This window comes from Rhyacophila brunnea, unplaced genomic scaffold (genome assembly GCF_057557595.1).
Source record: "Rhyacophila brunnea isolate RB1 unplaced genomic scaffold, BYU_Rbru_1.0 scaffold_16, whole genome shotgun sequence".
Classification (NCBI taxonomy): domain Eukaryota; kingdom Metazoa; phylum Arthropoda; class Insecta; order Trichoptera; family Rhyacophilidae; genus Rhyacophila; species Rhyacophila brunnea.
This window is the reverse complement of record NW_028232816.1, coordinates 4,280,234-4,302,854: the sequence shown is the minus strand read 5'-3', so window position 1 is coordinate 4,302,854 and position 22,621 is coordinate 4,280,234. Positions and strand designations below refer to the sequence as shown.

General features: G+C 34.8%; 1 protein-coding gene across 2 annotated transcripts; it reads right to left on the bottom strand.

Moving 5' to 3' along the window:
• Window positions 1-322: 322 nt before the first annotated feature.
• Window positions 323-22,393, bottom strand: LOC147074226 (protein VAC14 homolog). 2 transcript variants are annotated; one of them, XM_085943529.1, is made up of 14 exons: window positions 22,074-22,393; window positions 18,377-18,527; window positions 16,290-16,520; window positions 15,868-16,085; window positions 14,300-14,420; window positions 13,112-13,235; window positions 9,287-9,597; window positions 7,923-8,055; window positions 7,460-7,571; window positions 6,196-6,370; window positions 4,593-4,711; window positions 2,679-2,758; window positions 1,603-1,756; window positions 323-614 (listed from the first exon to the last, which is right to left on the bottom strand). In XM_085943529.1, the coding sequence occupies exons 1-14, from the start codon at window positions 22,172-22,174 to the stop codon at window positions 461-463; spliced, it is 2,184 nt and encodes a 727-aa protein (XP_085799655.1). In that variant the 5' UTR covers window positions 22,175-22,393; the 3' UTR covers window positions 323-460. The 2 variants fall into 2 exon arrangements, with proteins under 2 accessions (XP_085799655.1, XP_085799656.1); XM_085943530.1 differs by having other exon boundaries at window positions 9,287-9,603; window positions 13,127-13,235; window positions 22,074-22,298.
• Between the last annotated feature and the right edge of the window lie 228 nt (window positions 22,394-22,621).

The following is a 22,621-nucleotide window of genomic DNA, read 5'->3' as shown; positions in this document are numbered from 1 at the left end:
ATGTAAACGCCAATTTAATACAATTAATAAATCAATTTGTTACATAGAACAATCTTCGCGATTCCATTTAATTTTGCGGTCCTTAAAAAATAATTTGTTCAGTGTAAAACGCTTCAAATAAAATCTTTTTATAATTATGATTACTTAAAAGTACTATAAAAAAATAAAATATAATATAAGGATTGAAGTACTTTTGGAGTACAGCATTGAAATCTCAATATTTAGTTAGAACTGACTAAATTCACTTGAATTACTATTCTCTAAACTCGATTCTATTACAAGTATCTACATAAATTTATTTAATTCTCCATTTTTAAATCACTATGGTGTTAGACGAGTCAGTGACAGAGTTCAATATTTTAATTAATCATGATTGAAACTCGTTCATCGAGCTTACTCAGTCGAAATATATTAAAAAAAAGATCAAAATAGTTTTTCAATCCCAATCTTTCAACAGTCGTCAAGAGTAGTCCTGTTCGGATAGGGTCATATTTTTGGCTCTGTGCGTCAACTTGTAAAGACGGTGCTGTTCTTGGATGGTCAGGAAGTGCTTGAGGAGGCCTTCGAAATCTACACCGGCCCTGATTTTGTCTTGCTTCTCCTTTTCAATGTTCCTGAAAAAGTAAATAATACACAACTGTACAATATTTAGTAGGTACCCAGTTAGTGTAACCTTACGACTTTGGGTTATCTTCCATTTTTTGGGCAGGCAGTCGCGATGGGTGGAGGTAGGTTGTTAAGATCGGCCATAAACAGTGCATACTAAACTTTGTCAGTCATACGTATTTGTTTACATTGAAATAAGACTACAATTTACAATACAGTATTTGTCATTTTAGACGATGTCACACAGCACACTGCAACACACTGTGGTGGCGCGTGGCCTCCTCGAGTCACCTTCTTCAGTCCGGTCTAGCCTCCGCAGTCCTCCTCCAATAAAGAATACCAATCGCACGCACATCCTAGTGATCCACATGTGATTTGGTCTAATAAACCAGTTTTTAGATATATACAAATTTGGTCATTTTACACCATAGAAACGCACTATGAGTAAACCGGCTCTCAGATCAAAACTCGCCTCGTTCTCCGCGACCGAGTTCCGAGACGCGCACATCTACAAGCGACACTCGGTTCTCGAAACGTCAAAATAATAAGTACTCTGGCCAGACGCCATTACGCAAATATGTCATCAGACGCTGAAACAGCAATTATTATGTATTGGTACCGCAGAAATTTAAGTAGAAGGCGAAAATATTGGATCCATCCGTCAATTAGGCATATATCAATGCACAGTGCATCATCTATCGCAATAGAACGGCCACCGGCGAGCAGTGACATCTAGATACGAATGGCAAAAATGGCCGAGTCGAGCGCTTTGAGCAGGCGCGGCTTTATCGGCGTCCAATATGTTCGTGGTGTCGCTACTTGATATGTCGCTTTGCAACATAGATGATTTTCAGTCGGATTCGACTAATCTGCGAAGCTCCATTTGACAACGTTTGTTATGTGGATGATGATGACGCCACATCGACGAATTCAACATACGAGTTCTGATGTGCGAGCCGGCTTACTGTTAAAGAGGACTGTATATTATGTACTCACTTAGATGGAATTGCTACAATAGTATGAGGCACGCACTGCAATCTGTTTCTCAGGGTGTGGAATGCTTCAGTCTGCGGTAACAGCATGAGAAGACCGTACAGAGCGCTGCATAGAGCATCAGCGCCGTGGCCTCCCAGTAATTCTAACCTCAAAACTGAAGATAACAAAAAGTTAGGTAGAAGCAAAGATATAAACTTATTACACTTTTTTAAAACCACACATGACACAGCAGCTCTATTTAGTGCACCCATCTCGAGTTCAATCTATCGCGCTGAGATTAGTTAGTAGTGATCACTTGGATGCACGCTAGAGCAGTGTTTTTCAACTTTCTAACACCCGCGGTCCGGCGAATATAGGAGAAATATTTCACACACTGGTATCAGAAATAAAAATCAATATACATAGATAGAATTTTATTTATTAAATCTTGTAAAATTACAATTTTTGGTTAGTGCGACATCTGCTGCTGCTTGTTTGTAAGCAAATTTGATATACATGGTTGGCGCATTGTTTCTGAGAGACAAAGCGGTGTATTAATATCCATTCGATTTCTCTGTATGGTTTTTATTACTGACATTGATGAAAAAGTCTTTTCACACCAATAGGAAGTTGAAAAAACGACCAATAACCTGATAGCTTTATAACTCAGAGATGGACATTGTTTATTGAGGGATGCCTACACATTTTCGACTGATGTCAAAATCGCATGTTTTTTGTTTTTAGCGGTTGGCACTATGTATTTTCTATAAGAGTGTTGTCTATTATCTATAGTCTGCAGGTTGGGTTCTGTTCAAAATATTATTGAATTTACAAAGACTCGTCACTAGGTTACTCCATTATTGAATTTACAGCGATCGTGTTCATTCAAAATATTCTGCAAAATGACGAAATTATAAGACTAAATTTGTCGCCATGACAGCGTGACAGTGCGCAACGTGCATCTCAATATAATCACAACTTTACTTGCCATATATGCCATGTTTCATGACAAAACAAAGAAGCAATTTAACAGTGACATATTAGAAATATTGAGAACATTAATTTAGAAATATTTTACATAAAGTTACGGTACTTACATGAAAATATCGGAGACTCAATCAATTGTACTAATTTGTCTATTTCAGTCAAAAATTCCACCGTAACTTCCAGTGTCCCGCTGTAACATAATAGACACTAAGGAAATATATTGATAATATTAGACCAAAGCTAAAAGAATTTCCAGATGACCACTTACAAGACGGATGAATGTTGGTGTTGGGGTCTATCCTAAAAAATCACACCAAGCCGGATATTTTTCAGAATGTATTGGTTTCTCATAAACCAATTGAGGATTTTAAAATTAGGCAGTTTTCCTTATTAACCTAACTGTACTTCTTTTTGAATAATGACACTTGATTTCATCTAAAAATATTACGTAATTTTCACGGCACAATATTGTAGTTAACCCATTATTTTAACTACAGGGGATCCTCATAATCTGAGTCCCCACAGTTACGAATTTGCAGGGCAATGCAAAAAAACTATAAAAACACAATAGCTCCATGTCCGGAAATTTGTATGCAGTTCATCGTAAGACACTTTTTCGTGAGTACTTGAAACATGTGTTCGTATAACATTTAATCAAATGACGAGTTGTTCATTGAACATTTCACCATGGAGTATATTTGAACGTATGTGTTGTGTTGTCATGTTGTGAACGTCTTAAACTTATAATTTGTAATGTCCACAATATGTAAAATAAATAAATTGAAATTGAAATTGTATGTTACAAAATATGGTGTTAATTTGCAGAGTAGTTCCAATTGGATTCAATACGAATTTTATGAGATGTTTTTATTGATTTTAAATAATTTAATGTTGAAACAACATAAATACATACAATATGGTTGTAATTTTATTTTACTTACCTGCCTAATTTCTTTTGTCTTTCTCTTATATCCCGATGGTTTTATTACATATCTTTAAGTGTTTTATTTATACATGAATATTATAGGTTAACCAATATAACATTACTTACTTCAATATTATATTACGATGAACTGCATATGTCCAACTTACATGTAACCCAATAGCTCACGCCATCAACTGTCACTTTCAATCTTTCAATCCCACACTCCTACGCTATTTGTCTTACCCACGTGTTTTTTTCTTTTCTAAACATCCCAATTAAACCCATTTACTTAATATTTACGTAATTTTGGTTTTTGGTATTTTTTCGGTCCCAATTACCCCTGTATTTGTAGCCGTTATTGTACTGTATAATCTTCCATAACTAATTTCCCAGATTGTGTATATGTAGCGGTCAATGACTTCAGGCCTTGTCAGCATTATTTCGACAGTGTAAGAATTAGTAAGTCATTTAAACTATCGCACAATCGTCGCATCTACAGTCAGCATATTCTACACGCGTGACATTCTTCGATGGGATCGAAACGTTCGAAGTGCAATAATGCGGAGACTAGCAGATTTCTCAATTGCAAACTTCACCTGCAATGACTCGCAATTTACCGAATATTCATGCGTATAATTAGCCGGTCATAGTTGACGGGTTAGTCAGTCTAATTACCTATTATAGTATCAATCTTAATCTCGATTCGATCAGTAAGCTTTGCGTCAGTCGCTCCATACCGCATTCTGTTCCACCGAGACACGGATCTCGTAACAGTATCATAACACTTTTGTAACATACTGACTGTTTATACTGCAAATAAAACTCGCTCCTCCATCCATCGGAGCAACCACCAAATCTCAACTTCTCATCTCTCCTTCTGGCGTCTCTCCATCTACACCTCATGGTCATCCCCAATCACAGTGGTCTTGTCCCTCAACAACCAGACCCACCAAATATACATTAAATTTGAAATGACAAAGTGACACCAGTGCAAAATGGTGGAAAATACAAAACTGTTGGCTCTTAATGATTCACAATATAATATATTATATACGTAGATCTTGAAAAATATTGAAAATAAATGTTTTGAAAAGGATACAATAATCGTATAAGTTGATTACAATGTATGTAGTTCTGTGTAAGGAAGCACAAGGCTACGAGAGCGACGGGATTGTGACTCCAGCATTTGTACAGACATACAAATAAACTGCGGCTTGACTGTAAACAGAACAAAAGTTTAAGATGTTAATTTACTTATAAACAATAAGAGACAAACACAGTGTAGAGTGCATTTTGTAGTGACACTTAATCTTAAATATTATCTCTGTATGGAAACTAATCTTGAGTTGAGCGGAATTGATCATTTAAATTCGTACAAATATTAGTTACGATTACAAACTTAATAATTTCATACTACAGTATGTATTTATTGTGGAGGCTGATATGCTCCGTTTAGGAGTGCAAATAATGATTTTACCTTCTATTTAAAATGGTGATATAATGAGAAAAATTAACATTCTATATCGAATGCTATCTTATAACCAAAAATGAGATATTGATGGCATTTTGTTACAAAGCATGTTTTCACTCACACAGAATTTTAAACTACTAAGCCTATATCGTTCTTCACGCAAAACAGCCAACTACAGGTGCCAAATTTCCAATATCGTTAATGGAACCACTTCGCTCTTTATATATAAAAGGGAAGCTAAAATAGTGCAGCTTATATTTTATAAAAACAAAATAATTTCGAAGTGTAATTTTGGGAATGTTAAATTCCGCTCGATAGTTAAATTATTAAGTTTTTTCTCCTTCCTGAACAATTTGCTCAAATGCGGTTGCCGGTTTGTAGATTAAGCAATCGACATGCAGGTTCATTAAAACATGGGGGATATAAAATATCGTTAATAGCTGTTATTTTTGATAACCTGTAATGCTGCTTCGTCATTATGTATGTATGACACCAGCGATTTTCTCAGATGGTTCATCCAAATAAAAAGTGGCTGCCGATCTATGTAATAATTATTGACGCAACATTTGAATTAAAGTGTGCGGATGGGCGAAAATACTGAAGATGAAGAAAATTCAAATTCAAAGTCCTAGGACTTTTCTTCAATTACCTACCATAGACTATCTCGTGTTCGGAAACTTTTACGTAAGCAATTCGCCGTATCACACTTCACCGTGAAATGTTGTATCATTGTATATTATATTAAATTTAAACAGACGGTTTTTGACAAACTTCAGAGGTGGTAGCAGCTTAACAAATCAAGTCAAATTTACATGAAAAAAAAGTGTCGTATACAAAATATTTCTTGCTTTATTAACACATCGATTTTCGCCATACTTATGCTGTGACATTCGCACAGTAGGTATGTACGGCGCCGTACACACTTTGAGATGTTAGCAGTGGTCGGGTTATAGACCGTTCAACCTCTTTGGGTCGTATAGTACTGAGATAAAATTCATGTCTAAATAAAACACGGCTCTTGTCGGTTTACAGGAAGCCAGCGGCAAACAAAAATAGCCGATACACTGAATTATTTGTTAGGTTAGGTTTTCATTCTCGAATTCATGAATTTTGCCAAAATCGGCTACGAAAATTGTGTTAGTGTTTAACCGGTTTTGCGGTTAGAAAATTTTACTACTAACAGAGATACAAAAGTGGGCGGTAGGTATAAAAAGGTTGACAGATGACTTACTTCTGTATTGAAATCCTTCAAGTGGTTTCTGAGATCAAATAATTCAGCTGAAGTGAGTAGTATCATATTGAGTGTCTCCACCATCGTCGCCGCGAATTTAACATTCTTTTCCTTCAGCAATATCTCGGATAGAGTCGTGTAAATGTCTTCGGCACTTAGAAGAGCGCATAACTGTCTGTAAATAAAACATTTCAATTAGAATGAGATAACATGACAATAATTTTTTATCAATCCAGCGCAGTTATTCATAACAGTTAGCACTTTAGCACGTTTCCGTTATTTTCATTGGTCCAAAATAACACGGAAAGCATTCCATACACAAGGCGGTTATCGACAGCTATCGGCGGATGTTTTGGACACCAAAATTTTGTATTGAAACGTCAAACATATTAACATAACCTACAATATTGTATTAGTCATGTCATTGCGATTTAGCGATTGTAGCGTGTAGTAAAACAAATATTATGTTACTACTAGCCTTTCGATATTTGACAGCTCGCGGGAAACTGTAAATTCGCCGGCTGTGACGTAAGTATTTTTCAAAATATACGTATCTTGCATCTCAATTCTCAATATGTAAAATTGAAGTACTGTATCTCGCTCTAAAAGTTAACATAGCCAAGAGAGGGGCTGTTAAAAGATAGCACTTTTAACAGTTCAGACGGTTAATTTATTGTAATAATTAACCGCTTGAATACGTAAAGTGATAAATGTGATATATTTACCACATGTAGCTCTTTTTGGACGTTAAATGATATTTTTAATTACATAACTATTTCTTTTATTCAACGAATAATTCACAAGATTTAAGAATGCAGCATTCTAATTATTGAACATACATAATTTTGAAAAACACTTCTGAGAAAATAATATATTATAACCAATAGAAAAAATCTTTTTGAAAAAAGTAAGACACCCGGCAGGTATCGAACCTGCATCTCCTGGGTTTACGCCCAATCTGCGCATTCTGTGTGCGAAAGGAAGAAAACATTAAGTCATAAATCGCTACTTTCCAGGACAGCCAAAAGAAGATTAATTTTTAGACCATTTTGTATGGGAACTCCAATGTTTCTGTGTGGAATTTAGTAATTCAAAGGTGTTGATTTGACTTATACTTTTTCTCATTTGTGCATATGTATTATGGTTCATTTGCCATTTTTCACTAATTTTTCGATTTGCAAGACTTATCACCCTCTTCCTTTCACCCACAGAAATAATATATTCAGTAGCAATTATTAAGAAGCGTTGAGTTAGAATTACATACCTGACAATGAATGAGCCCCGGTCATCTAGTAGAGTTGCTTCATCGCTGAATAATTGCAGAAGACTTACTAAGAATTTTCTGTAATAAGGACTAGAGCGAACATCCGATATGCCTGCAATAAAATAAATGAAAATAAATATAACTAATTTAAATTTCAATTGGACATGACATCTTCTTCATTCTGCGCCATATTTTGGCCACCTTCTATTTGTCTGTCGCTGTTCTGAAACTGGGATGGAGTGCTGAGCTCAAACTAGTCTGACATTTTTGAGCAAGGAAGTGTTCTTCTTCTACCAGGGCATCACTTACCAGAAATCTTCCCTTTCTATACCCTATAATCTTTGTATACCCACATTTCAAAAGTTTTTGAGGCTTGCTTCTGTGAGTATCCACACCTTCACTACGTAGTTGGAGAGGACATGTATAAATTAAATAAGACATTCATTGAAATATCTTGCCTTACCCTGAGTATTGGTTGAGCACGGAGTGGAACATATCTCCGCGAGGACCGCTAAGCTCTGTCTGACTACATCATCAGAAGTATCCGACAAACTTCGGAGTAACGCATCAAACATCTGTTCTGTGTGTGAATACATCTAAAAAAAAAAGGAATTATTCATTGATTAAATATCTATAGTCTATAAAAGAATGTTTAATTGAATATATTCAGTTTATTTTAAATATTATTTTTGTATAGAAACAATTAAATCTTTCTCATTTCTCCAAAATACGGCGCAAGTTATGTTCATACAAATATTAGTCACGATTATAGATCAATAATGTCATAGTATTGAAAGATGAAATATCTTAAATTCTATTTTTAACTCATCCAAATTTTCTACAGGCCAAATCTGTTCGAAATTAAATTTGAATCCTTTTTTAGGCCTTCCGCTCACGAGAATACTCAAAAAAGACAGAGACTGAAACTAAAATTCCAGCCAGTATCTAGCTAATATATTTCAATGGCGGCTCGCTCACGGCAAGACTGAAATCTCTCAGTTTCAAAACGTTCGCTACTAAACTGAAGAGTTAGTTAGCTAGTTTCCCAGTCTCTCAGTTTCCAGTCTCCCATAAAACAGTGGTGCCGATTTGATGAAATATCATATTTTCTTACCAAATTTTGCAGCACCAAACTGAACTGAACAAGCAATAACAAGTAATGACGTCAAAAGTTAAAGATTGGTGAACTGATTTTTAATTTAAAATTTGTGGCAGAAGTTGAGAAATACTCCTGCCTGTATAATTACAAGCTGCCAGAATATTCCCATAAAGATATTACGGAAAAAGCTTAGAATGATGTAGGAAAGACAATGGGTTCGACGGTTTGAGGTTTTGAGATTATTATTGCAAGTGGGTTTCAGTAGCGCCGTGTGCGAAGCATCAGTCATTGGTTAGTTTATGAGTTCCATCAGCAACCAGTTCATCGTATTTTAGTTTCTCCATGAGTGAAAGGCCTTACCAAAAAAATTTAAAAAAATCCATTTCTGTTCAAAATTGACGGCTTTTACTTAGCTACCGGCTTCGGTCAGCAATTTTCTTTTTCCGTTTTAACTTCCCTTTGTTATTTTTACCAAGTGAGAATATCTCGAATTTGAGATTCTCATTGATGATTTCTCTAGAAATGAGAATTGTCGAAATTTTTGAAAATTTATTTCTTGAGATGTCTCGATCACAACCTAGTCACAATAAAATTGATTTGCATTATATTTAGCAAATTCTCATTAAACTATGCGTTAATAATACATGTGTGTTAGTAAATAATGTAATATAAGTAGAAGATTCGTATTAATATTATTCGAAGATTATATCGTATTGTCCGTAACTAACCTTGTCAGGAATTTTATTGTACAGATGCAATATCCATCGGAGTACTGCAACTTTCGTCTGAACCGATTTATGATGCAGCAACTCATTCAAAACGATCACAACAGATGGCAGATTAAGCTTATTATGCAGAGCGGTGTCGTCTTTGGTAGCCGAGGACAAATCTTCAGGTTTCTTCTCGGTAGTCTGATTGTCTTTCGAAGCTACAACTCCGGATCCGGTGGTTTTGTCCGTTTCCATTATCAGATCATTGATATCGAGCGTGATCAGTTTCATGAGGCTGTAATTGACTGCCAGCGCAGTCTCTTTGATATCTGACACTACAAATGAAGGAAATGTATTGGAAACACGTCAAAAAATGATACATACCAATATAATTTTTTAACAATTACTGATCATTTTTGAATTATTTAATAATATGTCGTATTTTCTTCATTAATTATTTACTTGAAGATAGAATTGTATTTTTGTAGTTAACGGAATAGTATTTGATTATATCGACGGGCCCTGCGTAATCTTGGACATTTACTAAAAAAAGCACCAAAGCGAATATGTCCGTGCGTATAGCCGGGCGTACATGACTGGCCATACAAAAAACGCAAACTTATTCGCCTGTCTTTGAAGGCAGAATGTTAGTTTCAGGCGTTAGTTAAACTTATGTTTTTTTGGAAGAATACTGGTCCAAATGAGACATTTTGCATATGATTGGTAAGTGTATAAAGATAAACTTTCAATATATTAAAAAAAATTAATAAGGTTATATTTTTCTCTTTCTCGCCTTTAGAGACCGTCGATATATATTACCATTTAATGAAATATGACATTACGAAATGACCAAAAATATTTATATTATGTTGTGTGGGGTCGCTGCCAAAAGTTGGTAAGTCGATAATTTTGGTATTTAGAGGTAACAATGAATTATGTGTCAATATATAGATATGTATGTTAGAAAAAATAATCAAGGTCATCCGATATATATAGAACATGCACATAGAGCACAAATAAAAGAGCATTATGCCTAATTTTAGAGGGCATGTCAAACTTCAAATTGCAATTACTCCATAACATGATTTCGGGACTTAAAAACTTTTGGCAGTGACACCATGAACATTGTATTCATAAATTGGGTACATGGTTATTAATTTATTGATCAATTTATGTTAGAAGAAGAAGATTAGATTTTTGGATAACCTAATATTATGGTGTTAGATAATATAATACTTTGAGCAAGAAAAATAAAGAATTTTACTTAACTTGATGGTGCAAAAATAGAGCAGTTCTCCATTACCTCTGTTGTACATTTTGAACACATTTAAAATAATCACTCAGCCACGCCCATAAAGAAATGATATTCTAAATTTTAGGAAATCCCCACTGATATCACTTTCACTAACCGTTCAAAAATACATGTTAAACAAACAGATACTTATTATGTACATAATTGTTTCATATGTTTACTTAATAAAATATATACATTTTAAAATAATAAATAACCACTGTGTCAATTATGATTTTTCAATCAATTCTATCATAATGATTTTGAAATGAAGTTTATTTTTCTACAAAGAACCAGGGTTTTTTTTGAAAAACAAAGGTGCCGGAACTCACTTCTTGCCAACCTTATAACGTACTAAAGAAAATTATATTCAAATATCATTTAAAATTTAAAGCAACTTTTCCTATCCCACGAGGCGCATAAAAAATTAAATAAACAACTAAAGTTGTAAAAAATAAAATTGTAAAAATATCATATTATTTGAAGAAAAGTATATAGTGACTTCCATGGCCCCCACATCCTCAAGCGGGCCCCCAGTCTAGGATCTTTGGCGGGGCCCCTACCTATCACTAAGGTTAAAGGTAGTTTCACGCTCTGTAGTAGCGTTTTTCAAATAGTGTTTAATGTAAAATTAAAGGTATTCAGTGTATTAACAAACATTATCTAAAAAATGCAATTAGACAACTATATAATATTTTAAATGTTAATAAGCCTGAAGGAAATTAGCGCCGTAGGCGATTTTTTTACGGTTAAAGCAAATTTGTGATGTGAGTTCATCTTATCTGGTCGATCCTCCAGGCTAGAGCTCTGTCAGTCCCCCCCTTTGTGTGGGCCATGGTAATTTCTAAAGTTCAGTCCAATTTTTGTCTGGAAAATCGTTTCGATTCCGTTTCTTAGTGTTAGAGTTAGAGTCTGTCTGGCCGAATGTCTTCCACTGCGTAGCCACCGATCAACGTATTTTGAAGGATCGGAAAGTGTCAAACGTGGTCCGACGAGTTTGATGAACAAATGTGCCGAAACTGTTTTGGTCTACAACGAAGTTCTTATTAGGGTAATAATTAGATCCATTTGCAAAAATTCATTCACATTCAGTTGCTAGCACTAGCTCTTGGCGTTCATAAACATAATACAAAGGCCCTTTTATTCGAATACAAAGGCCTCCTTATTATATACAAGCGCGACACCGGTGTCCCTTCTGAAACGGGGGTAATTCTCAGTGGAGACATAGAAATAATCTAGACTACAAAAACGTGACGTTTGCAACAAATGAATCTGTAATGCGATTTAAACATTAACATTAGCAGAACAACTTAACCTTGAAATTGCGCAGACTGCGATTTCTTCTACTGCGCACGAATTACATACAGTAAATTTAATTTTTGTTACTGTTATTTTTTCCGACTGCTCTTACATGAAGCCCATTGCATCATTTTCTCTCGCTCAGCATCGCTCTAACTACTTATGTCATAATTTCTGTCAAAATTATCGAACTTCACGCTAATGTGGTATATTTATAGTAACCTTTCTTACAGCTTTAGTTTCATATATAAGACATGTCTCTATAGAATATCAATAGACTTATGAAATGAAAGTAGAACGTGTCTTCAATACTATTCCCCCCTTCTGTCTTACAATTTATTTTGCAATACATACTTAGATAGTCCTTGGTTCAAAGCAATGAAAGCGCGAAATATATTATGGTGCATGTCGCATACTATCACGTGACGTCTCAGTAAGCTGCGGCTACGGGAAAAAAGTGTGTAATGTCGTTTTTCTTGGTATTTAAAATGTTATCCGACTGATGTTCCCATCCCATAGCACATTTTGAACATTTAAATGAACATCGTCAGTTAGCAAAATCTGCCGAAATCGCCAGAACAAAAATAAGGTCACCTCACATTGCACTGCACTGCATCGACACCTGCATGACTCAATGAACGTTTTTTTATCATTTTCTACATGCCCACACATTTTCGATTCACGTCAAAATCGCGTTGTTTTTAGCGGTTGGCACTATGTATTTTCTATAAGAATGTTGTCTATTATCTATGGTCTGCGGGTTGAGATCCGTTCAAAATATTATTGAATTTACACAGATCGTGTTCAGTCAAAATATTCTGCAGAATGACGAAACCATAGACTAAATTTGTCGCCGTGACAGCGTGACAGTACGCGACATGCATCTCAATATAATCACAACTATATAGTAATTAGTTATAACAGGTTATTGTTTTGTTGTCATGGCAACGGTGACATCAAAACCGTGTAGAGTAGCAGCAGGGTTAGACCAACAGTCATGCACTAAATACACCTAGAGGAAGAAATACAGAAAGAAAAAAGGAAATCACCGAATTAGTATGGTAACATTAATAAGATTAGTTAACTCATTCGACGCGGATGACACGGCTGCCGTGTCCCCGTTGAGCGGCCGATCGATCCAATTAACATGTTATTTAAATGCGGTAATTAAAAAGTAATTAAAAGCTACGCAGCGATTGTGTTAATGCATAGTGAGAAAAGTTAGGTTAGGTTGGATTAATATGAAAGGATACTTTTTCTCTCATCACCGTTGTACGACAGACACGGCAAGACAGCTGTGAAAATTCCAGACATGAAGGGCAGCATTTCAATCCCTGACAGCTGCACAAACTCTTTTATCCATGTTATTGCCGTGAACTAGAAAAAGGTAAATGATACTGATATTGTATTATTTAAGAAAGTTTGCCACAAATGAATTTGCAAAAAGAGATGACTAAGTCTTGGTAACCCATCGATATATTACAGGCATGTCCAACGCATCGACTGTGATGATAGGCTAGATATTGGTTGATCGACAACAGGAATAGGACGAAATTTGAAGTGGAAACATTTACTGTTACCTATCAATGGCCGAGCGGTTTAAGTGTCGGCTTATAATGTCGTGGGTCCCAAATTCAAATCCTGGGTCTGGCAGATATACATATTGTTTTATAATTATTTGTGTTTGGAGTCAGAGTATGGACCTAATAGATTAAGCAAGTGGTTAACATCCATTTCTCGTAAAAAAAAATCTGTTAATACAAACCTCTACTCTGTGTAGGCCCATATGATCGTATTAGGAACCGACATGGTCAAAAAAAAAATATATATACTTGAGTATATATTTCCTTAACCAGTTCTATGCCTTTAGCATGTTATTTCGCTCTACTTGACCGTGATCGACAGGCCACACATACAAATTTCACGAGTTATCTCGTTCGACTTAAAACTCCAATTACTAGCCATTGTCGATTGATTTGCATAATCTAAAAAATTAAACGCACAGTGACGTCTGTTTGAATAATTATGAAATACTAAGCCACAAATTATCAGTATTACAGCGATTGTAGTAAGAGCTTCGCTCTACATTCAATGTGTGTCGTTAATCATCAGCAGCCTGTCAGATACTGCCATAGTAATATCGTGAGGTATAGAAAAGGTTAACTGACTTATGTGAGCGTCGTTTTCAAATTAAACATGAGTAAGTCCCCGTGACCTCATTGTATCATTTAATACATGTTTAATTGATTTTTTTTAATTTAAAAAATATGTATACATACATTATACCTATATTATTTTTAATATCGCCTTTAACATTAAATTTGATAAAATTTGAATTAAAATTATAATTGATCTAAGTTTTGTACTATTCCATTAAAATGAAATAGTGCAATATATAGATTGATTAGAATTAAAATAATGAATGATTATAAATCGCATACTTGCAATACTGCATCGGATGACTGTGCATGCTCAATCAGGATGTTGATCATGCTGGCAAAGTCAACTCTGGATGGATCATTCTTGATGCTTTGCAGAAACAGAGCTAGTTGTGCACCGCACCTGAAAGGAAAGTCCATGTGTAATAATTATATTTGCTTGTAATATTAACAAGCCTTATTCTAAAATGTTTAAACACTTATTATAAACAGATATATCAAACAACTGATTTAAATTAAACAAATGTTATGCCATTGGACAGTTTTACACGGCACAATAATTCTAAATAGATCATTGAAGGAATTTGCTGATACAACTTGTAGTAATAATTAGCAGTAACATTGGAAATAGATAACATGACTATAAAAATACCTCATTAATCACTCGGCTACACATATGTGAATCATAAATTAATATATGTAGTGACATTAATTAAACTTAATAAAAACAAATGTTGCAAAAATGATTGCAGAGCAATTAATGCCAACTATTATATAAAAATTTAATATTGTGTGCATGAAAGGAAGGAAGCTACAAATAGTCTAGAATAATCAGTGTTCTTCAACCTTTGAACACCCACGGCCCAGCAAACATAGGAGAAATATTTCACAGTCCGGTATCAGCCAGAAATAAAAACCAATATAGATAGAATTTTTTTATTAAATCTAATTATATAATATTTTGGTTAGTGCGATATCTACTGTTGCGTCTTTGTAAGCAAATTTAATATACGTGATTACAGCTTTGTTTCTGAGAGACGAAACGCTGTATTAAAATCCATTTGATTTCTCTGCTTGGTTTTTATTACTGTCTGGACACCAGAGTGACATTAGAAGATAGCTCGATCAGCTTTTCTTTCTCACGGAGATCAAGTGCGCATGATTAATGAATATCTTCCAAAAAGGGATTATTAATCCAGATGTTATCTTAATCCTTAGTGTCTAGTCTAGTGGGAATTCCTCAAACTGTGTAGCGAAATAGACTGTTGAAAGCATGGTGAAAGCTTTCGTGGACCACCGGTTGAAGAACACTCATCTAATCATCATTTCTAAATTGGCTACCTTAAGGCCACAGAATATGCCAAGGACACAGGCCAAAAATCGACTTTTGAAGGGCGACAGCCAGAATAAAATAATAAAATTATACGATACCCTGAATTAGATATAAACAAAATAAAAATATTTTTGGATAAGTGGTGAAACAGTGGGTACATTTCTACAGATCTACAAGATGGCTAATTTATATTTTATTGCGTATTCCACATTTTATGTTATCAAAACTGGATTTAGTCATGTTAATCATTTGCTCTCAAACGCTCATTTTGATGTTGTGAATAAAGGTGATCTTCATTTGTCACTGACAATATTACAACCAAATATTAAAACTCTTGCTAGTTTGAATCACTCACAAGGATCATACTGAATAAACGAAAGTCAATTAAAAAACCGAATGTAAACAATTTTCGATGTTTATTTATAATTTTTTAAATTCAGACCTTCCTTACCGACCATTCTATTTTGGTCAAAGGTAAATAAATGAATGTCATAAATAGATAATAATTTACACTTACATCTTCTTGATTTCTATCATAGGATCATCGAGAATTCTGAAGAGTCCATCGAGTATCTCTGGCAAGAATATAATGAGGTCGATATCGGGCACGGCATCCAACACAGAAACCCAAGAGATTATGAACTGCCGGGCGAACGGATTCCGGGTGTAGATTCTCTCCCTCAAAAGTGGTATGAAGGCGCAGAGATCAAATGATGCACTCTCTGTTACAATATCCTAAAAATATAATATGTTTCCTTAAAATTTTCTTAAACTTTACATGATACTTTTCACATTTTTAGATGCGGGCGATATATGAGTCATTTTATTCCGCCGCATATTCATATATTTACGCTCGGCCTGGCATGTGTGAGTAAGAGCCATTCCTTGTAAATATAATCTCCGGGGCCAAGATGCTAAGTAATATCAATTATATCTTACTTTGATCAGTCTATCGAGGAGTTCTGACGCAGACTTGACATGGGTATCCGAATCTACAGCCGCAGTGCTTAGAGCATTAAATATATCGGTGAAATGTACGAGAATGGCACCCCGTGTAATTTTGGCAACGTTGTAAAGGGCTTCGCAAGCGTAATACTTCACCCTCACTTCTCCGTCTGAGAAACACGCGAGCATCGGATTAATTAGCTCAGGCAAATACAGATGGCAGTCCTGAAATTTGAAAAATTAAACAGTTTTGTATGAGAAGCTGAGGATTAATGTATCTATGTAGTTGAGTAATTTGACCTAAGGTATTCTAAAATTATTTTCAGGCAAGGTTAATTAACATTCAAATGTTCATGTAATATAATCCAGAGTTATGAATAAAATGCTTATAATTTTTCTTCCTAAGCATTTTTCCACACATAAATAGGTATACAGGTCATGTGAAAACTCCCTCTAAATGTCAATTACATTGAGCTACTTTACGAGCTGTTTGTTGGCGAATTTAAAAGCGGGCGATTCAGCTACTGCGATTGTGATGATGATGCACAAAACTTTCCATTCGCTGAGAAGCCACAAGCCAGCTACTATTTTGACAGAACGTAGTTCGTTTTTTTACCGTGAGGTCTCTACTGCGCAGACGCAGTAGCCCCACACGCCGGCGTGTAGCGTGTAAAGTTGACCGGCTGTCAACTTTTCTCGGTAGAGTGTTTACAATCTGCTTCTTAGCTTGTTCGATGATGACACTGGGCGACTTTACAGTCAGATTGTAAATTCGCCAACAAGCAGCTCGTAAAGTAGCTCAATGTAATTGACGCTTAAATAATTTTTTATTCGCATAATTCGCTACCATAATTCAATAAAGAAACAACTCAAATTCAATTTAAAAACCTTGATTTTTGTGGAAACGTGATTTTTTATTTTGCCTGAAGGAATTTAGCAATACACAGTGAAATTATTTAATACACATCAATGCACGCAATTCAATTGCGAAGAAACTAACCAGGGGTTCAAATTATTATAACTAGTAGCTTTTACAATCAATACTCAATAAAGCGCTTTCAAAATTGTGTTTATTTTTGGCAGTCGGTCACTTAACTTAGTTGGTAGAGCACATTTGCACAAATCCCAGGGGCGTGAATTCGAATTCCACTGGGCGTCGTATTTTTTTCAAAAAGATTTTTTCTAGTGGTCACGATGGCTGAGTGGTTACGCGTCAGGCCTATAATATCGTGGGGTCCTGGTCCCGGGTCTGGATAATTCAGTTTTTCAATTTGTGTTTGGACCCAGGGTATGGACCTAATAGGTTGAGCAAGTGGCGAACATCCATTTCACGTAATAAACAAAAATTATTAATAAAACCTCCACCCTGTAGAGGCCCACCTGCGTGTCTATACAAGACTGCTTTTTGTCCTCTATGGCAGCTATCTAGGGTAGGTTTGTATCGAAATATTAGCATTTATTGTAACAATTACAATAAATTTGTTGTAATTGTTACAATAAATGCTATTTTTTAACAGTACTTCTCTCGGACTTAGTACTTTTACTTTAGAGCGAGATACAGCTCTGACTGTTTAGACGGCTAACTTATTGTAACAATTATAATACCTCAATACATAAATAAAGTGATAATATTTATCACTTTAACGGTCGATAAGTATAGAATAGACCCACTGATTTTAGGATCGGATATGGTTTAAGTAATAATAATATATTTCAAAGGTGATTTCAAATTATGTAAGTTCAATAAAGAATATTACATTCTTAAATCTTGTGAATTATTCATTGAATAAAAAAAATTAGTTTATGAAATTTTATAGTTCAAAACATTGAAATTTTAAGTTGTTTATCTATAATAGAAGTAGGGTCATCGATATGTTACTTGTACCCATTTTTATCCTGAAACCCTCTCTCAAATATCTAAAATCTATCACCTAACTCAGATCAACAGTGTGAATATTTTGGAAACACAAAAAAAAGTGCAATACTCTCAATTAAAAAAGGAATTCTACTTCTTTTATTAAATCAAATTTTACTTGAATCGATACATAGATTTTATTATGATGTTCTTAAATTTATCTTACAGATCCTAAAGCGACGGCAACTGCTCCCAAACCGACAAGTCCACCTCTTCTTGAGTTTGGATTTTGCGCATTGACAAAATCTTGCCCGAGCACCTTTATTAGCTTTTTCAACTGATTTGTGTTATTCGATTGTTTGAAATCTATCACCATTCTACAAAGAACAAAGACAATATAAATTATTACAGTTTCATAACACTTTCAGGTCTATATCGTAAACCGAACCTAATATAACACCGAGAATTAAAATAATAAACAATGACAAATGAAAATGATTCATTTGTATCAGATCCAGTACTTAGTTGTATGTAGACAAGCTAAGATTATTACATTAGTTTACATTTTCCGCTTTCTCATGGTCAGTTTTTCACAAAGGTCAAGTGGAAAGATCCCAGTCAGGACAAGAAGTGGATCTGTTGATGGTTGTATGATAAACCTTGGTGATAGATAACAGCGCACTACGCTGCCAACATAAGACAATAAGCAAAGAAGCTAAGTACGAATCGCAGTTTAGAGAAACCAATTTTCATTTCTCAATGTATATGTTAAACTATTCACCAGAATTACTGCTGCCACGCGTTACAAAGATTTTTCTAGGGTTTGTGCAAGGCAGTCTCACAGACCCTGAGCAAATTCGAATCAATATTTATAGTAGTAGTTTTCATACCATTTATAGAGGCTATTGAAGAAATCTCAATAGTAAATGTGGGATATTCATATTTAAGGCATTAAGGAAAAAGACGCTTTGTCAACTTAACACATCTTGAGCGGGAAGGGTATTTCTACCCGCGCGCCGGACCGGTGTTCGTCGGCGGGACGGGTAGAAATACCTTTTATGCCGGCTCTACTTGAAGTGCGGGAAAGGTATTTCTACCCGATTATTGCATACGAATATTTTATGTCAACGGTTTGAAAATGTTTCAAACTACACACACATCTACAAAAAAAAATAATTTACCGTCGATTCATTTAGTTACACACACACTCTTGCGCAGCCCATATAAGAGCTTGTGCGTAATCAGGAAATTTGTTTAGAGTCCTAAATCAGCGAACTATATTTCTGTAGACGGTAAGAATGCTAAAACTATATGCGTCTTCTTTTTACACTTGTTTATTTTTTGATGGGTGAGCAGAAAGACAACATTTTGTGAAATATCGATGTATTCTTTAAACATGGTTTGTTCGCTGTACTGTGAATGCGATTATATGTATATTTTTATGATGTGTGATAAATACATAGGCCTCCTTTTCATACTATAATATTATCCTTTGTGAGCGAGTGTAAAGACGACAATTTGTGATAGACGGAATGCATTCTTCGCACTTGTTGTAAGTGATATTGTGCGGTGCGATAACGCAGGTATGCGAGCGGAGCAATAAATTATAACATGAGTGGAAACCAATGTTATTTAGATGTCTGTAATCTACTACGATCTATATTGAATATCAGTATTGAATTTTCAGTCTTGAAATACGGCGCTATAGAACGGGTGTGTTTTTACAAGTGAAATATATTTAAGTAATCGATATTTTATTTAATCTTTAAAAAATGGCTTCAGACAATTATGAAAGCGATGACGAAATATTTGCCGATAATTTGTCTGCCTATTCTGGTGAAGATTTACCAGAATTAGGCAGCGACATTGATAGCGACAGCGATAGTGAAGAGTTCCCTCGCACGAGAAGGGTACCAGTGATACCGTTACAAATCAGTGATTCTGAAGACAGTGAAGTGGAGGAAGAGGAAGTCATGGAATGGTCTGAAATAGACAACCCACCGCATATTGAACCATTTTTAGGCAACGTTGGTGTTTGCGTAGCACCAAACAATTCTGAAAATGTGATGGATATAGTTAGTTTATTTATTGGAGATGATTTACTTAGCATGATGGTAGAAGAAAGCAATCGATACCGCACACAAAATGAATCCCGAATCAAGAAAATGAAGAAATCTATCAAATGGAAGCCTGTAAATCTTGGTGAGATGAAAAAATTCCTCGGACTCATTTTGCTTATGGGACAAGTTCGAAAAGACACAAGAGATGATTATTGGTCTACTGATCCGAGTATAGAAACACCAATATATTCTAAAACAATGAGTCGTGATCGTTTTAGACAAATTTGGCAATCGTGGCACTTTTCAAATAACGATATCATTACGGATTCCAGCGATCGCCTTGAAAAGATTAGGCCAATTATGACATACCTAATACCGAAGTTTTCTTCGGTTTATAAGCCTCAAAGGGAACTTTCTTTAGATGAAGGTATTATACCGTGGCGGGGAAGACTTGTATTTAAAGTATATAATGCATCTAAGATAATAAAATACGGTATCCTAGTGCGCATGGTCAGTGAAGCCACTACGGGATACATCTGTAATATGCTCATTTACAGTGGGCAAGGAAGACCACTATTAGACACCATCCAATTGCTTCTTGGTCCGTATTTAAATTTGTGGCATCATGTCTATATGGACAATTATTATAATAGTGTAAAAACCAGTGAAGCACTTTTAGAAAATAAAATTAGGACGTGTGGAACAATGCGAATAAACCGAGGCTTCCCAGAATGTTTTAAACACGTCAATCTTAGTGCAGGACAGAGTATTTTCCGTCGGCGAAAGGATGTATTGTTACAACTCTGGAAATCAAAGAGAGATGTTCGAATGATTTCAACAATACATCCATCTACCATTTTAGAGAGTCACAACACCGATTGGAATACGAGACTACACATTTGGAAACCGCTATGTGTTATCGAATATAATAAATATATGAAAGGGGTTGACCGTGCGGATCAGTATCTCTCTTACTACTCGATCATACGAAGAACAAAAAAATGGACAAAGAGAGTTGTCATGTATTTGTTAAATTGTGCTTTTTTTAATTCTTTTAAAGTTTATAAAGTATTAAATCCGACCAAAAGGCTAACTTACAAACAGTTTTTGCGTAGTATAAGCAAATTTTGGATAGCCGACCATATCGTTGAAACCGACGCAATTTTGGAAGAAGCAGGGCCATCTACATCACGATTACCAAGAAGAGTGGGTAAAAGTGATCATCCTGGTAGGTTATCACTCGATATGAAGAAGCATCGAATGATAAAAATTGTTACAGATGGTAAAAAAAAATACCCACAAAGACAGTGTCGAGTGTGTTCGGTGCACAAAAAGAAAAGTTTGACTAGTTATATGTGTACATTTTGTGACGTCCCCCTACACAGGGGTGAGTGTTTTCATAAATATCATACTTTATCCAAATATTAGAATAATAATTTTTGTGCGGGAATTTATTTATAGTGAATGGAATATTTTTTACGAAACCTTCCTGTAAATATGTGATTAGCACCATGTACTTATGTTATTTTAAACAATTTGTTCTAAAAAGAAACACAGCACTGAGGAGCAATATATGGTGAGTGTGAATTCCAAATTTCATTTAAAAATAACTGATAGTTTGGAAGATAGAGCGATTTTTGTAAAATTCGATTTTATTTCAATTGCCGCTGGTTTTCGCCCGCTGCGTGTACCTGTGAATTTGTACTGAGGCCCGCGCAAAATGTGTTAACATACCTAATATTTTGGGGATTTACATTAATTAGTAATTCGAATTCAATTGGACTATGAAACAGGTATTTTGATGTCGGAGTACAGTAATTTAAAAAAAAAGGTCTGCTCCAGATCTCTGGATTGGATACTTACTTTTCTATTTCCACAGCTGCTGCTTTGGCCTTTTCATATATTTTATCAGTCAAAGCTCGCACGCAAGCTACGCTGAGGGGGGCGTGATCTCGGTCAGTCATTTTTATGTTTGTTTAAATAATAACTAACAAATAAATTTGACAGTCTCAATATTATTGCATAAACAAAGAACCTAACCGAAATCAAAAAATATAATTACAAAGATAAATCAAGTGGCTAATAAACTTTCCATTATCGCAAATGTAACACTGCCTACAATGAAAAATAAACAAATTTGTTATAAATGACACCGGCCGAATTTCAGAAAAATTGACAGCTATTCCGAAATCCATTTGACAGAATCCGTAATTATTGCCAGTATTTAAATAATTATTTCTTAGTAATTTTAATTGATGTTTCAAAATCTGAATTCTTAATAATTATAGTATTTAATTTAAGATCAATATATATATATATTAATATTCAGAATGTTAATTTAAATTATAATATTACAATGGTGTGTAATTTAAAGTCAATAACATTATATTTTGTCATTTTTTTTTTCTCTT

What these genes read in the sequence shown, in the direction of transcription:
- LOC147074226 (XM_085943529.1), bottom strand. Translation starts at nt 22,174, where the DNA reads ATGACTGACCGAGATCACGCCCCCCTCAGCGTAGCTTGCGTGCGAGCT. An exon ending in TCCTCGATAGACTGATCAAA is followed by an intron (nt 16,086 to 16,289) that starts GTAAGATATAAT and finishes TTATATTTTTAG; the next exon opens with GATATTGTAACAGAGAGTGC. An exon ending in TGAAGGATTTCAATACAGAA is followed by an intron (nt 4,712 to 6,195) that starts GTAAGTCATCTG and finishes TTCTGTTTACAG; the next exon opens with TCAAGCCGCAGTTTATTTGT.